At 42.0% G+C, this 17,369-nt stretch overlaps 1 protein-coding gene across 6 annotated transcripts; it reads left to right on the top strand.

Annotated features, from left to right (window-relative positions):
• The first annotated feature begins 941 nt into the window (after positions 1 to 941).
• Positions 942 to 15,969, top strand: LOC117728886 (centrosomal protein of 95 kDa-like). 6 transcript variants are annotated; one of them, XM_034529813.1, is made up of 21 exons: positions 942 to 1,129; positions 1,971 to 2,099; positions 2,708 to 2,815; positions 3,043 to 3,153; positions 4,358 to 4,478; positions 5,315 to 5,433; positions 6,151 to 6,350; positions 7,245 to 7,311; positions 7,519 to 7,586; positions 7,919 to 8,109; positions 8,270 to 8,381; positions 8,626 to 8,743; positions 8,825 to 9,036; positions 9,435 to 9,530; positions 10,082 to 10,232; positions 12,514 to 12,683; positions 12,794 to 12,868; positions 13,089 to 13,241; positions 13,743 to 13,889; positions 14,169 to 14,240; positions 14,981 to 15,969. In XM_034529813.1, exons 1-21 carry the CDS (start codon positions 1,105 to 1,107, stop codon positions 15,155 to 15,157), a joined length of 2,622 nt encoding a protein of 873 aa, XP_034385704.1. In that variant the 5' UTR covers positions 942 to 1,104; the 3' UTR covers positions 15,158 to 15,969. The 6 variants fall into 6 exon arrangements, with proteins under 6 accessions (XP_034385704.1, XP_034385730.1, XP_034385712.1 ...); XM_034529839.1 differs by having other exon boundaries at positions 951 to 1,129; positions 8,831 to 9,036; XM_034529821.1 differs by having other exon boundaries at positions 951 to 1,129; positions 8,626 to 8,738; positions 8,823 to 9,036.
• The last annotated feature ends 1,400 nt before the right edge of the window (positions 15,970 to 17,369 follow it).

Raw genomic sequence — 17,369 nt, forward strand, 5'->3', positions numbered from 1 at the left:
GGCAACTGCACCGGGGCCGAAAAGAAAGCCCCCTGGCTCCCTGTGTGACCAAGCACAATTCAAACTAAAATGATCAGGGATTTAGGTGCTAATAGTGCCTTTATTATTTCAGTTAAGACTACGCATACATGGGGCAGAATCCTACATAGACTTCTGACAAACAGAAAACCTTGGGCAGGGGAATATACCGCTGAATTTCTGGTTGGTTTCCATGGTGGATAAAATACATATTGCCTTTTTCACAAGCAAGTTTTAACATATCACAGAAGGAATAGCACATGTGTAAATAATTTTAAAAAATGAATCATGGTTGTTGTGTTTTTGCTGTGAAAAAAGCCTATACCAGTCTGATGTAAACACTGTAAGGTATATAATCGTCATTTGAAGGCAACTGGCTACCTTTGAAGGTGACTGTCTAAATAAAATGTGAATTCCATTTTTAATCCATACTATTGTGGTTGATTACTATTGTGGTTGATTGCACATAAAAAAGGTAAACTGTGGAGATGTGGTACAATTAATAGTCCACAGTAAAAGGGTAACTTTTATAAATAAAAAAAGTTATAAATGTAATTAATTGTAAAATCTAAAAAAGGTCAAGGCACCTGTTTCTTATTTACCTAGTTTCAAAGGTTTAATTTGATACCATTATCATTTGCAGAAGTGGACCAAATATGTAATGTGATCAGCAGGTAGTGTTAATCCTGGTGGCGTCGGACTATTCTTCAAGACCCCCATGTTGAGATGTAGGCTATGAAATAAAGTGTGCTGAATGTTTCCAGCCTTGATATTGTCAGTTGAGGAGTTGATTAAAAAACAAACCTGTATTTTAATGCTAACATGCTGCCTATTGCCTGCGTTATGCACAGTAACCAGCAGAGGGCGCCACGCACCCGACAAAAAGAACACCCGGAAACAAAGAACGAGCCCAACGTCCAATCAGACAAGACTTCGATTTTAAATGAGAGACGGTAGTTCCTTCTCCCAGAAACCCACAACTGACCCCAGCTGTGAGGTCGGGGCTCTGGGTGACACGAGACACCTTTCCAGCTAACTTAGTCAATAGATTTTGAGCTCCAACTGCCTCTCATCGACAGCTGTTTCATGGGAACCCAGGAGGGAGAGAGAGGTAAGGCAGCCGAGTCGGGGAGCTTCAGTCCCCGGAGAGAGATAGCGACACGTAACGTTACGCTAACGTACAGCTAACGTGAGCTGCCAGGTTGTAGCTTAGCTCTCCTGCTGTCACCGAGCCTGGCATTAAAGTCACATTTAAATAATGTCATTTATAAGTAGAGCTCTCAGTTCCACGTCCTCTGGTACAGTTAGTTACCGTTATCAAGCACACTGAAGTAGCAACGTTAGCTAGCTACTTGTGAGTTAACTCAACCGCTAAAGTTATGGGCAAACACGTCGGAGGGGATTTAAAGGGGGCAGGTGACTCTAGATGAAAGCCTGTTTGTTGTTTAAACATCCCAAATCCACGGCCAACCGGTATGATTTGTTAAGCACTATGTAATATGTGTCTTTAACGGAAGCTCGCTAGCGTTAGTTCAGTTCATCTTTAGTGTCAGACTCAAAGGCCACTTAACATACAACACCGATGAGGTACACAACACATCGGTTCATTGAAACAGAAAGAGTAGCAAGTAGTTGGTGTGTATTGGACCGGGAGGCGACTCCCCGCTCTCAAACTTAAGTTTGCCGCGGATGGTCATGATTGAACATTATCACCCCTAGAGGAGGTACTGAACCTGCTTTGTGATGTTAAAAACAGTGTCAGCATAATGAGCTCTAGAAGTAAAGCATTTCTTTATGGTACACTGATGTCTCCTTCCTTAAGGAAAGATTATGTTTAACCATTTCATGCCTCTCTATTTTTCTTATTCTGTAGAAATATTTTCTAGATATTATGTTAAAATAAGGATTTAACTGTGTTCGATTATTGTGAAGCCTGTTGCGTTCTTCTACAGATTGGGTAGATGTGGCAAATGATCTACTCAGCAAGTTTCCCATAAAGCTACGGCTGAGGAAACTGACGGACTGTGACACAAATGTCTTCATTGCTCTGTATGAAAACATCTTGGGGGAGAAAGTCCCAGGTAAGATTAAGCTGACGGCCAGCCAAAAGTCAACACAGTTGGTTGATCGATCGAGAAGTAGCTAGATCAACAGAAAAATAGTAGACATCTAATTCGATAATTTTTAAGTAAAAGCGCCAAATATTCTCCATTTCCTGCTTCTCAGTTGTGATGTTTTGCTCTTTTTCTTTGTCAAATGTGATAATACGCTGAGCATCTAAAGATTTTGTATCGCTGGTCAAAATTACCAAATGATTAATTAATTCACCAAATTGTCAGCAGAGTAATTAATGATGAAGATGACCATAATTTGTAGCCCTAACAACATCATTAAAATCAAAGTGCCAAAACCACAGAAGGTTGACACGCTGTGAGGTTTTACTTTAGGTCATGATCTCCTGAGTATGCTCAGCATGTCGGGAATGTTTCCTAAGACCGTGAAACATTTAATCATGCAACTGTTAATGTCGCTGAGCTCCTTAATACATTATGTTCAAGAAAGAGCTAAAGTCAAGGCCCACTGTGTTCACAGAAGTGTGTAAATACATGTGGCTGTTGGCAGTGTTGCGCATGTCTGTGTTCTCATACATGCTTTGGTTATTGACGTCGGTGCGTTTGTATTTGTTTAGATTACATTACAGTGCCATGCAGTCAAGAGGATAACGTCCATAACGTTCAGTCTGTGATTGATTCACTCTCCCTGGATTACCTTCAGATCAGTCTCTCACACATTACAGGTATGATAAACATGATCACTCTTTACAACAATAATGATTAAGTCATGAGTAACTATAAGAGAAGAGAAACTAGGAAAAACTGCAACATAATTTCAGACATTCACTTGGATCGACTTGAGAAGGCAGGGGAGCCTAAAATAAAGATACTTGATGGTGATCAAGTATCTTCATTTTAGGCTGCATGGCCCAATTTCCGTGTGTGTGTGTGTGTGTGTGTGTGTGTGTAGGAGAAAATGTCGTCAGTGGCGACAAAGAGTCTATCTCGAACCTCCTGGAAATCTTCGATGGCCTCCTGGAATATCTCAAGGAGGAGATAAGCGAGGAGTCACAGAACGGTGGTAGGCAGATTCACTTTTCCTTCAACAATATGACGGATAATTATGTGTTTCTCTCACTAGGAGGCTTAGTTTTATGTCACAAATAGGCATTTATGTAAAACTAATAACACTACCCAAGTTTCTCCACAAACAATCATACAAAAGCACCATTCTAATGATTGTGTTTACCAGAGATGTTTTCATAAGTTTCTTGGAAAGGAATCATTCAGCATAAAAAAAGAAAGAAGATTAATTTACTTAAGAAATCTTAGTCGACTAGGACTAAATCGACAGATTAGTCGACTTGGAGGGGGCAGAACTTTTATCCATCAATCAATACAATACGACATATTTAAATCTAATCATGGTTTGCAGAGCAGTGGCCAGAGGGCCATTTTCTTGGTTTTCTAGCGTCCGCAGTTCTCAGTTTTCCTGAACCAGCTACTTCTTCTTTTACGGACTGAGACGTAAGTCTGTGTTTGAGAGATTGTTTGTTTGTCCTTCAGCATGAATAGGATATAATGTGTCGTAAACCCAGTTTAAAACCAGTTGCTGCAGGAGTTTTGTAGAGCACAGTCGTCTCTCTTCATGTGCCAGAACTGAGCATGCCTTTGTATGAGTGGACCGTCCCTCAGGCCGCTGCCAAACAGCAATTCGTAGTGAATGATTTTGTCGGCACATATGAGCGATCCACATTTCTAAATGACCTAATTAAACATCCTGGATGTGCAATACTGGAATTGGTACCGAGTACAATGTAGCCAACAGCTGTCTGTACTGCGACGCGTATGCTGAGTGTTGGAGTTGTTCGGGGCTGGAATGAGTATTAATCTGAGCTGTGGTGACATTGGTACAGTGCGATGTCTTTCTTCAGTGTCTAACAATGAAGAGTTGTGCTGCGGTTGGTTAGTAGTTCCTGTATTTGGATTTTGAGTTTAAATTAGTGCTCAGAACTACAAGATGGCCTCAGGTGTTTGTCAGACTTTCTAGGTGCTGTCTTTGAGGTTTGTCTTTGTCTTTTTGAACAGTGAATGTCAACAGCAGCGTAATACTAATAGAGTAAGCTCGTTGACTTAAATGTCATATGCGTTTGTTCCTCTTTTTTGTAATTCCATGGAGGTCAAAACAAGTATTTCTTTCTCCTAATCTGTGTCCTTATAGCTGTCTGTTTTTTGTCTATATGTTTTTTTCTTTTCTCTCTCCCTCTGGGTCATATTCTTTTCAGAAGAACTTAATGACAGTGTCAATGTGGATGTGCCTGATGAAACCAAGGAGTCCACCAGCTGCAATGCCACACAGCAGAAGGAGACCAAACTGGATGGACAATCGTTGTTATCCAGTGGAGAGTAAGATCTTCTCCTAAACAAACTCTCCAAACGCTAAGATGAATTGCATTGGTGATGCATTTCATAAATAGATTAATTAAGTTTTTGTCCGATTCAAACTTCAGGACACAACCGTTACAACCCCTGTGCCTCTTACGAAGAAAAGGCACAGCATGAATGAATACAAAGTAATACAATATCAACTTTTCTGTTTGGTTTAAGCTCTCCCATAAATCAAAAATATTGCTGACAGGCAGATTTGTACCACGTGACTGCGAGCATATCATTCAACTGTAGGACGGATCGAGCCTGTTCACCCTGTTGACACAACAGCCAGTTTGGCACACTTTCAACAGTTGTGTAAATATTAAAGGGATGATTTGACACCTTTTTATGTAAATGGTAAATATAGTCCGTTAAAGCCATAGGTCCCTCAGTGCCTGGTATATTGACAGTTTGAATGTCTCCTCATCCATAACACCCTCTACACTCATATGTTGCGATGCAATTTTCTCTGTTGGAAAAAGTTTGTGCAATACAAGGCAAGAAAACAAGGCAGTTCTGTTAAGCATGCCGCTTGGCTTCCCAGAGAAATACTAGCTGAAGTATCCTGTGGTTCTTGCTAACCATCAACTATGTCAATGCAACGTCAAATGGAAAACTCCTATTTTAATGTCTTTGGTGCCGAGTACTCATTGACTCCTTTAAGAAATGGTCAGTTCCACAGTGTGTGTGTATCCGTTTGTCTGAATTTCCATTTTATGAATTAAGAGGAAGTATATCACAGAAAATCATCTAATTTTATTATATAGTACTTGTGTGAACTTTGAGTCAATACTATCACGTCGTATCATCAGGTCCGCTGTCCATTCCAGTAAAGATTCCCTCCATACCTGGAATGCTGAGGAGATGGGATCAGCGAGTGAGCTCATTGGGCTGGGAGTCTCAGCACGCACATTCACAGGCAAACTAGAAGGTAAGACATGCAAACGCAGCCCGTCTTCACCTCACGTCTACTGTTTATGGGCAAAATTACTTGTGTTCCCCAAGCATTCATATCAATGGTTTTTCACACGTTTTTTTGGGCCAGAGTGTTACAATAAGGTGTCAGGAAATCTTGTTCCCTGACTAGAAGATTCCTCAAATGACCTTGCATTGCTGTTTTAAACTATTTTCGGCATTTAAAGAGAGCCCGCATTGTTTTAAGCTCTGATTTATGGTTGCTGTTTTCGTTGTCACATTGTACAGTAGTTACCTAACCGGTTGTGCGGCTTCACTGCAAACCACGGCCTTACCGTATCTACATAAACCCAAATAATTACAGACGTATCTTTGCCCTGTCACATCATGTTACCTCCAAGTATCAGGGATATTTTGATTCCTTTATTATTAAACTAAAAGTATATATTTTTACATTTTCATCAACTTAGTCAAGGATTAGATGCAGAAAATTCCTAAAATAGACATTTTAACATCTGCAACTATTGATTTTTACATCTTTTGATAAGTAGTCATTGACTGCAATTCCGCAGTGTGAACAAGTGACGTTTTGATGAATTCGGAAACCAAACTGTCAATGTTGACATTATGTTGCATGCGCTGGAATCCTTCAGCGACCGAGGCGCTCCATTATTAAGATTTTAATTTTCAGCAATAGTAACTCTTTCAATAATTTGCATGATTAATCTGCAAGGGCTGGCCGTCCCTCCCCAAACCTCGGATGCAGTCACCACCTCTGGTCCTCTGGCCTCCCAGGATGCACCGCTGGCTGAACCGCTGCCCTTAGCCGTCGCTCTGCAGCCTCCCTCTCAGAGCAACGGGCCCACAGACCCAACAGCTGCTGGCTTCAGCCAAAGGCCGGCAGAGGAGGGAGCCGCTCTTGTCACTACAGAGGTAGCCTTGTTCAGCTCAGTATGACAGTCAATTGACCTCTTATTTGCATGCAGTGAAAGGACACGCACACTTTGTCAATACTGTACTACTCATCGGATCAACCATGATCAACCACACCCTCACGGTGTGTGAGGAAGGTTCAGCGGAAGCTCTTGCTTAAGATTGTTTTATGTACCTAAACCAAACCCTGATCCTAACCAATGGTGTCGACAGCAAGTGTGTCAAGTATTTTTGGCAGGTGAACTTGAGTCATCGTAATGGTCGTTGACATGCGGCTCACTAAACCAGAAACATCTGTTGTTTTACTGGCCAAATTCTTGCTGATTCATCCGTGGTAGTCCAAGTCAGATTATCAGAATGAAGTGATATTTGCGGTCCTGTGAGTTGGGACAGTTAGTTCACCTCCTTAACTGATACAATGTCACACATGTTGTCTTACATTTTTAATATATGTAAAAGTATAGTCTCTAGCCGCACTCTTTCCAGTGCAGTGTGACAATTTAAGAATGCCGAGCCTGGTTGAATCAAAGAAAGGACTCCAACCAAAGGGGAAGCAATACTTTATTCAAGACAATAAAATAACAATGTGTCAAAAGAAAAGCACAGACATACACAGATTTATTATTTCATTAGGGAATAACTGAAACCAGGAAGTGGTGTCTGACGGACTCGGTTCACGTACTTAATAGTTTTCTCCTTTCTTTGTGTTCTTAAAGTCTTGTCGTCTGGTGGTCAACTGTTTCTCTCGTGGATGATTTTAGAAGATGCACAATACGTTCAGTACTAAGCTGTGTCCCTCAGTAGTTACATGGTGATGGTCTCTGCTCAGCTTCACAGCCATTCTTCTTCTTGCTCCTTTCTCCCTCTCACTTTGTCAATATCCTTCTCACTCAGACCTCTAAACCGCCAGCTGAGGCAGTTGTTACCAACGGACTACAGTCTCCTCCTCCCCAGTCTCCAGGTGAGTGAAATAAATCTACCTTTTATTCTTATTCAGTTTAAAATGTCAAGATGTTAAACATATCAAGAATCGCATCAAACATCATAGGATTAAAGCCGAGCACTTGATTGGATTGATAGTTATGACTGAATGGCGGATCTCCGGGGCAGCTCAGCACATGGAGATGTTTATCTGCTCTGGACCCCCCCCCCCCCCCCCCATTTCCAGGTGCGAGGGAGAAGTCTTTGTCCAGTCAGCAGAGAGCCGGGACAGAATCAGTGGGGGAGACACTAGCGGTAAGAGTAACGTGCCTTCACTTGTACCAGTTTTACAGTAACCTCAAACCCACACAGACACATGATGATCCTTATTGTTTACGTATTGTGTAATCTCCAGTGACCTGGGTTGCTCTGTTAAAAAGGGTGGACACTGAAACTGACATGCAGTGTGAAATACAGTATACACTGGTTAAATCCAATCCAGATGGAATAAAAAAAGAAACATGGGATATTATCTTCAAGATACAAACCTCATTTACTCTTTTCTGAAGTGACTTCATAATTTAATATTAAATGAAATCTGACATTGGTAATCAAATGAACATGAATGACTTTTTGTCTAATTTTAGCCGACCAATGCCAGGAGGGTTTTATTCCGCACCAAGCCGGATGTGCTCTTCCTCAACCTGCAGGATGAGAGGACAGTCACAACCCATTCTCCGCCAGACACTGAGGAGGAAGAGCAAGATGAGGAGTTTCTAGGTTATAAACTAAAACAACCGGACAGCAGGATAGATCACAGAGATGGGACAGGCCTCAGGTAAGACAAGACAAGACAAGACAAGACAAGACAAGTGGAGTGCTCGAGAACAGTAGGAAGCTACAGATTAAGGAATAGCATGTCCTCATTGACATAATTATTTGATGACTGTCTAACTATCTCTGCTCTGTGGCGTCTTTGTAATCGTCTCCCTGAGCAGTAGCAGGTTGGAGGAGCCTCTGTTGTATCGCAGACAGAGGAACAAGCAAGCAGAAGAGGAGCTGCATCACATATCTGAAAACCTTTCCTATAGACTTGAGGAACTCGATCAGGTGTGTGTGTGTAGTTTGTGAAAGGTCCCGAAATATTGTCATGACTGTTTTCAAGCAAAAGCTATTTTGATCCTTTCTGCATGCGTGTGTCTGACTTGTTGGGGCTTGGGTTGGAGAGTATGTTGTTGACCTGCTCTCAGTTCATGTAGTTATCGTCGGTTCAATGCCGTTTGCTTCATTTCTCCAGGATTAATACACATTGGTGAATGATCACTTTTACGTTTGCGACGTGTAATTCCTATAGATGCTCAAACGAGTTCTGGGGGAAAGTGGAGAGTCCAGCGAAGTCCGAGAAGAGGACAAGCAGTCCCACCACAGCGACAGCATCATGGAGTGCGGCAGGACTCCCAGACAACACGCAGGTAAACGCAGTTAACACATTCACTATCTTCTCAGAGCTGATGACACTAACAATACATGTTTTAAATCGTAACATGTATTAGTTTTAGGAACAACTGAGGGTGAACCCACCCACCGGACACGCTCTTTATCCCCCTCCCCTCCACGGGTCCGTCGCTCCCTGCACGGACAGTTAGAAGATGCCATGGCAGAGGCCTTGAGTCTAGATGATGGGAGACAAACCAACCTTGCAGCTTCTGATCTTTCAAAGCGAGGAGAGCTACACCACAGACCGTCTCACAGAAAACATAGCAAGGTATTCCCATAGTTATTGTTTTCCTTAGTGCTTCCCCTTTTTAAATGTACCATATAGGCAAGGTGTGTGTATTAATAAAGCACGTTGCATACACTAAACCAGTTTGTATTAATAATATATAATAATCATGCCACCCAATAGCAGTGTTTGATAAGTAAAGTATCATAAGTAAAGAGTTTTCTTTCACCTGGATTGAACAGAGGTTTTACATTTTAAACGGGGAAAAAGAAGAGATACATAAAGATATTGTACATTTGCTTCCTTAATTTTCGGTCCTTTCTGTTTTTTCATCAATCAAATATTTAGAATCTCGGTTATTTAATTAATTTGCTGCTGCTCTCGGTTCTACTCATGATCTCATGTATGTTTAAAGCAAAAATGAATCTTTCTGTTTTCAGTATGTGGAGAATGAGGCCTTTGAGGAAGAGTTGAAAAGATATGAAGACAAAGAACGGGCAGATCTAGAGCAGGCACGCCTCAAAGCTCAACAAGCCGTAAGCCATGAGTCATGAGTCATGAGTATGATGTCTAATATAGTATGAATACAACAAGGACCTCTCTCTCCTTTCTCTACAGAACAGCCTTGTTTAAGTTGTTACACAGAGCTTAGTTTAGTTCATTCTCATCACTAGATTAAAACAAATGGCTTTCCTAATCGTGACCTCATGTGATTTTAAAATCCCTCCTTATTGTATATGCCTATTTCTGTGTACCTCATTTTCACAAAGACCTCTTGCTCCGGTGAGAATGGGTCTCCATGCTGTGTAGCGAGATGACACTCCAATACTATCAAAACATTTAATTTCATCATCGTCGTTTATAATTGTGTTTGGAGAAATATAGTCGGTCAATTGCAGTGGAATTTTGTTATTTAACCAATTATATACATTACAGACGAACTCCGCAATTTACTAGAGTTCACCCACGTAATATTGATCCTGAACACATTTAGACAGTATTTTAGTCAGAGAGGGTGATTTTTATTGGTTCAAAGTGTTGTGACTGTGCATTCATCTATTTAATGTGTGTGTGTGTGTGTGTGTAGGAGCGACAGTATAGAGAGGCCATACTGGAGGATGTTTCCGACGCCCCCAGACTGTCTCCAGCAAGAACGAAGGCCCAGCGTAGTTCACAACGCAACATACAAACCACACCAGGACGGAGATGGCAGGAGGCCCCCAGGAAAGCTCCTTCAAGTGGGTTAAGACTTGTTTATTTACCACATGGACCTTTGCATTATTACTGTAGACGTATGATTAGTATTCCAAATGCTTTTTCTCCACAACACAATGGCACCTCACCTTATTGTCAGAGTATGTTTTTACTACCAGCCAGCAAAGCCACACTTATGGCCTTTTTTTACTGCTTTACTCTGATTGTGTTCCTCATTAGCAAATTAAATTAATCTGTTGAGCTGAAGCTTCACCCCAAACTAATAAACTTTATTTCTTGTCCTCATCAAACATCTCCAACTGCATAATAACGATCCACCTCAAGGCACATCTCTCTCATTCTTGCCAGATTTCAGTCCCATCTAAGCCTTCAGGTCTCTAATGAGCCACGGGACTCTGAGACTGAGGATTCAGGAGTGCTTGTCTCACTACGCTGTGGTTGCTGAGTCTCGGCGGCCTTCACAGACGTGTTGTTCTTTGGCCGAGTTTCTTCTGCGGCGGCATGTTTGCCTTATGACTGTCTTCTGGCTTCAGGCCGGTTGGCCCACTTGCGTTGATGGTTGCAGAAGTAACAGCTCTGGTAGACTGAAGTAAGGACGTGTTTAGTACAGCGGCACTTTCTGTCGCACATCGGGCAGTTCATCAGCTGCAGGACGGCCTCCTCCTCATCAACAATGTGCTGCACCGTCGGTCTGTTGTGGGGCAGAAAAGAGAGCGCAGAAATGATAATGACACGTGTTGTATGGAGCATGGCTAGAGTCGTCTCAATGGATATCGCAGGTGCAACAGTGGGTAAAGGGGTTAAGATATACTATATCACAACCGTCTGCTTTTAGATGGTTTACTCGCCACATTATGGGAACATCATCAAGAGTTATTCGTTGACTTCTCCGTGGTTGCAGTGCACGACGTCTCAGGTACATTTACTTGAATGCCTGTGAATTCAAATTGGTATGGTCAGTCAAAAGGATCTCTTTAGTTGCTAAAGTTAAAACCAGGTGTCATGCAGCTGGAGAACACCACACAAAACGGATGCGCTTCAAACACCTGGTTGTATAAAATTACTTTAAATATTTCAAGTAGTATGGCATAGACCAAACGTATCCCCCACTCTGCTCCACATTCCTCAGGGTAACCCTTATATTTCCAGTATGTAATCGTTACCTCTTACAGTGTCTTCCTCTGCTTACCCACTTTATGAGCAATGTACTGCGTTGGATGGGGCAGCAGCACACATGTCATTTAGCCACCTAAAAAGTTTCAGTGTACGCCATATTTAGAATATTTTCTCTGCTTTTCCTTTCCATCAGACAGCTTTTTCCTTTGGCACGACATTTCCTGAACTGTGGAACTTCTGTAATTCGACACATTAATGACAATGTGCTGTCCGCTGTGTTTGTGAAGTTGTTTTATTGCCCAACAGTTCAGCTGTATGGGGCAGACTTTCATGGAGGAGAGAACAAATAAAATAATTTGTGCTCATGACCCCAACAACAACATGCCGAGAGGATACCTTTATGAACCAGAGGTAGACGAAAGGGGCCACAAGAGAGGAGAAACCTTTTGTAAAAACTAGAGGCCAAGAAAGAGCACAAGCTATGTGTTGGTGCTGATGTGGAGACTGTCAGCCCGTGCCCACGGACCTATAGAGCTACTGCTGCAACGAGTCGGACTTGGTTATGACACAATGTTAGGATCTTTCTGACTCGAAGGATGCCAGTGCCTCACATACAGTCGACATCACCAAACATGCAGAGTTCGTCTATTTTTCTAAGAAAACGCCCCAGAGCAGAAGGGCCTAATGACGATGTGTCTTCCTAGCAATGTCTTGTCATTCTTATTAACCTTGCCAAAGGGATTGATCCATGCGTCCACTTCTATGCTCTTTTTTTCTCTCTCTCTCTCTCGGCTGCTCTTATTTTTTTTTACAAACTTACATAAATGTTAGTTCAAGAATAAAACTCGTTACTGGTGGTTCCTTCGGAGTGGCCTTTGGGACACCAGAAAACATTCAAGTTTGACATGGTCATCCTGAATTCTCCTTTAAAACTGTACCGTAAAACCTTTTGAACCTTTTGTATGGTCATTCATCTTAAACCGTAATCCATTGGAGATGTCAGCTAACCTACGAAGGAAAGGTTCTTGTGACTGGTCAAAGATGATTATTTAATGACATTTTAACTTTGGAGCTCCCTATTTCAAGGACTCGTGTGGCTTAAGTGACATCTAGCTGTGAGGTTGCAGATTTCAATCAATTGTAGTCTGATGACTATACTATTGTTGTCATGTTCCCTTTCTTGTGCAGTGAAGGTGAAGGAGAATGAACTCCTTCCTGTGCTCCTTGAGGAGTTGCCCCACCTTCACATCTCCCCCCACGCCCTGGGTCGGATGTGGGAGCAGCAGATGCAGCAGGTGGACAGACTCCATGCCCTGACATCCCCTCATAGCCAGCGTCGCAGCAAACTCTCAAGCCAGGTAGGACGATGTGGCCATGTTCAGTGAAATGGGCCTTTTTTAAAATGTGGAATGTATTCTGTGGTGGAAGGGCCGATGCATGAATATGTGAACGCCTGCTTCTCTGTCAGGTGGAAGAAGCCCAGAGGAAACATGACCTGCTGGTGGAGATCATCCGTAAAGATAAGGACCACAACAGGCGTCTGGTGAGCTTCAACACGTAACCACACATTCAAAAGGTCCCTTCACATTTAGTAACCTTGTCAATATCGGGTACAATGGATGATGTGTGTGTGATCATATTTTTACAAAATAGTGCACCCACATGCAGACAGACTTCACCTGGACAAGCAGTGTGTGTGTGTGTGTGTGTGTGTGTGTGTGTGTGTGTGTCGTAATCGGCAGCTTAAAATGTTTATCTTCCAGAGGGATTTTAAAGAGCGCATCCAACAGCAGAAGTCGACCCAGAACAGACTGAGGGAACAGCGGCAGCAGATGGCACGCGCCAAGAAGTACCACAGCGACTACCACGTCCAGCACCGGGCCCGTCTGATGAGGGCACGCACCCAGGAGGAGAAGGTGGGTGGTGAAGGCCGTTCACAGCGCTGCACTCTGGCAGCGACTAACGATTACTTCAGTGTAGAATTTCATAATTTTTTCAATTCATTTATTTAATGTCTTTTCTATAACATGTCATGGTTTCAAAGTATTGGAAAATGCTTGATATGACAATTAGGATGTGTGTTGTCTGCCCAATAGTCCAGTTCACAACCCAAATACATAAACTACTCAATGATAACAAAAAACGAAGAAAATCAGCTGATATTTGGCCGTTTTGAAGTTTCCCACAAACTACAAGGATGCAATGAGGTGGTTGGTCCTCTTCTGAAACCCAAACTTAATTAAGCAAGTTAGTTCCCTTTTTTAAAATAGTTTGTCTGCGTGCTTTAGAGGAATCAAGAGCTGTCAAAGAATTAGTGGATATGAATTAATATTAATATTAGTAATAAATGTTAGATCACAAATCATGGGGAAATCTGGCGTTAGTTTTTTGCGTCATGTGTGGTTGTGTCTGTTCAGGTGTTTCGTCAGTTGTTTGAGGAGGGGTTGGAGCTCCAGAAAGTCCAGTTGAGGGAGCAGAAAGCCTACGCTAAGGAGCAGCGGCTGGAACATCAGAGACGACACCAGGACCAGATCAAGTCCATGGAGAACTACTACAAAGACCAAGTAGGACACACACACACACACACACACACACTTTGATGCAATTGAAGCACAGGTGAGTGCTAAACAGAAGATAATATTCAGTATAAAACTGAAAAAAGATGCCACATGTTTCTGCTTCCGTGTCTCCCTGGAAAGTTGCATTTGAAGACGCATTAAAAAGTGAAGGCGGGGGGGATTTTTTGATGAGAAGGCTCATATGCTTAAATGAAACGTTAGAAATACACAGCAGCATTGACTTATGGAACAAACTCATAAATTAATGCGCTTCCTCTCTTTCAGTTTTCACTACTTGCTGAAAAACTTTCCCAAGAGCGGCAGGACATCCAGGTTCGGAAAAAAGCTCAAGAAAAGGTAAACATTTGACTTATTACTGTTGTCACAAACATCTTTACATTTTAATCTTATTCATGTTCTCTGGACGGTTGTGTCTGACATGAGCCATATGTTTTTAAATCAGTTAAAATGGCACAAATCACCATCTTGAATGGTCTTTCATGTTATAAAGCGGTGTTTTCTTAAAAAACAATGTTTTGCTTTAACTTATTGCTTAAATTACTTACTTATTAACATTACTTAAATGCTAATTGCACAATGTAATGGCTATAGAATAACCCCTATCAGCCTGGCTTTCACTATGCAAATCTGTCAGCCATCAGGTCGCGATCTCCTTGTGTTTTACAGCACAAAGGAAAATGTTAACAATTATGAAGGTAATAAAATAATAGCAGAGGCTACCTGGTTTGAACCAAGACGGCGAACTCTCTGATGCTTCCCACAAAGAGCATTTGGACCCCATGTGGGGTGTAACACACACGAGTAAGCAGGGAGTGCAGCCCGTTCTCATTCACTGTCACTCCGGCTCTCTTTTAACCGGAGATAAGAGGCACATTTTGAATGCTGTGTTTACAAAGAGATACCGACAATGTGCCGACATTTTATACCTTTATACCTGGGTCTGTTCAAGTATGTATATGTATGTGTGTGTGTGTGTGTGTACATATAAACATGTACTTGGAGCATATTTTGATACTGCAGTACTTTTACTAAAGTACAACAATCTGATCCCTCTTCCACCGCTGCCATTCACACAGGCTCTGCTGAAGATGAAGCGAGAGCTGCGTTCCAGGATGGAGCGGGAAATCGGTGAATTGCAGGAGATCATCATCCAGAACGACGAGGACGACCATTTCCAGGATCTGGAGGTCCAGGCGCTGCGCAGTCGGGTCCAGATGGCGTCCTTCCAGCACAACACCAGCTACCTGCACTGACCAGGAGGCGGCGCGCGGGGCTGTTTTAAGCTCCGCTCGATCGCGGCTGGATCCACGTCATAGGAACATGCTGCAAAAGACTTTGTTTCTGCTTTTCACCACCAAGGGTACGACGTTCTAGCTGAACAATGGTCTCCTCGGCATCTTCACTCAGAGATTTGCACAAAATAGGAAATTAAGAACTTATACAAGTCCTGGTGGTTATGAATTAACTGAACACACTCTACAAAATGTAGCTATTGGCTAATTTAGCTAACTTGTTCACCTCAGCTGCTATACGTGAACTTAACGACATCTTGGACTTCTTCCACGGGTTTTAGTACTTGATAACTAAGACTGTTTTGAATTGGCTCCCTCACTGTGCAGCCTTTGTGCTGATATTGTAGCAAACAACTAGTAAACATGTTCTTCCTCTTGCCAAACGGGGACCACCGATGCAAAGTTAACAAGCATGAATGTCCCACTGACGTATTTTTAACTTCCATGTCCCCTCTCACATGGGCGACGTCTTCCTTTTGTGATTGAACCATGCCAGTGGATTATTTATTTTTAAGATTTAATGTTGTTTGGTTTTTAATTAACCTGGTGTTGTGCTGTCCGATCACCAGGGGCGATGATAATCAAGTCTTTCATGACTTCTCCTTCTCCTCAGATTCATTGATTGTTTTTACTGTCAGAACTAATCCTATAGTTGTTGTTTTTAACCAATGCAAAGGGTAGCGCTGTTAAAACACTGTCCACTAATATTGTATCTAATGAGCACACAAATGCCCCTTCATCATCATCCATTAAATGTGTGGAATTGTAAACTCTACTGGCTCACAGGTTAAATCATTTGCATTAGATAGTCGACAGTTTGAGTATTTTATTGAGGTGAATGCTGATCCTCATACAACTGACCAAAGTATCAAAAACGTCTAACTTTACTGAACTAATCCTGTAACGAGGCTGCTCCATCTGTAGCATGACAAAATATGACGTTTGAAATGTCTAATTCCAAAAGGTGAAGATCAAATGAAATCTAAAACTTATAATTAATAAGTTTGTTGGTGTTTCTATACACTGTGACCTTGCTAACAGGTATACTTCTGTCATTCGCAGTAATTGAACATATATTGGCCACACAAGAGTTATTATAGAGGATTTAACAGCTCTTTGGAGAGTTGTGTATGTTCAGGGACCTTCCATCTGTCCTTATACCGGTACTTATTGGATGCTAGTTTCAGATTGGCTACAACTGGGCCTCAAATAATGCAAAAAGGTGTTTTGATTCTTTAATATTGTCCAATTCAAAATAATCTCGGCTCACATGTTAAGTATTTAAACTTATCCCTGTGAGCAACATGTTATCTGTACCTGGATATCCCATCCACGGGCCTTTACACCAAGAATGAATAAGAATGATCAGATCTAAAAATGCTAATTAGTTAAGGAAAAAAATTAACATTGGTGAATTCACTTCCTGCAAGGGAAGACTACTGCTACTATATGTAGTTTTTTATTTTTTTTTGCAGGGAGAGTTTGAGGACCTTTCACCTTAATGGGCGGTATTTTGTTCAGAATGTACTGCACCTGTACAGATGGTATTTATGATGGGCAAAAATCCAATCAAAATGCGAGCCGCACCACCTCCAGATGTGATGGCATACGGTCAAAATGCATCCTGCATGCATTTTACGTTGTGCATTAACATGCATTACCCAGGTAGAATATCCTGAGACAGATTGCATGTGTCCACATGTTTTCTGAAAATACATAATGGCACAAGGATGGAAACGACTCAAAAGATTAATGACATCTTCAAGTGAGATATTTGAAAAGAGCGGTCCATCTTCAGCTCACTCCAACCGTCTTACCAGCCAATTAGAATCGAGTATTCTACTTCCGGCTCACTTGGCCGAGGTGGGCAGGATGTTAACAGACGGATGCAGAGCAGAGATAACTTCCCTCTCGCTTGAATCGGATGGTTCTCTGAAGTGTGACATCAACGTCAGGAAATATAAATGGTCAACGCATACAGGGACGTCCCGGACGACTTCATGACAGTCCGAACTCCACAGATGTAAAACAATAACCAGAGGTCGAGCTGCTCGGCCGTGTTGGAACACGTTGCTGCGTCAACATAATCTCGGTACAACCTCCGTGACGGTGGGAGAATCACGGCTTGGCTGAGTTGGTCTCTCCGTGTGCTTTATCTTTTCCACACAAATCA

Source organism: Cyclopterus lumpus, chromosome 1, assembly GCF_009769545.1.
Source record: "Cyclopterus lumpus isolate fCycLum1 chromosome 1, fCycLum1.pri, whole genome shotgun sequence".
In the NCBI taxonomy this organism is placed as follows: domain Eukaryota; kingdom Metazoa; phylum Chordata; class Actinopteri; order Perciformes; family Cyclopteridae; genus Cyclopterus; species Cyclopterus lumpus.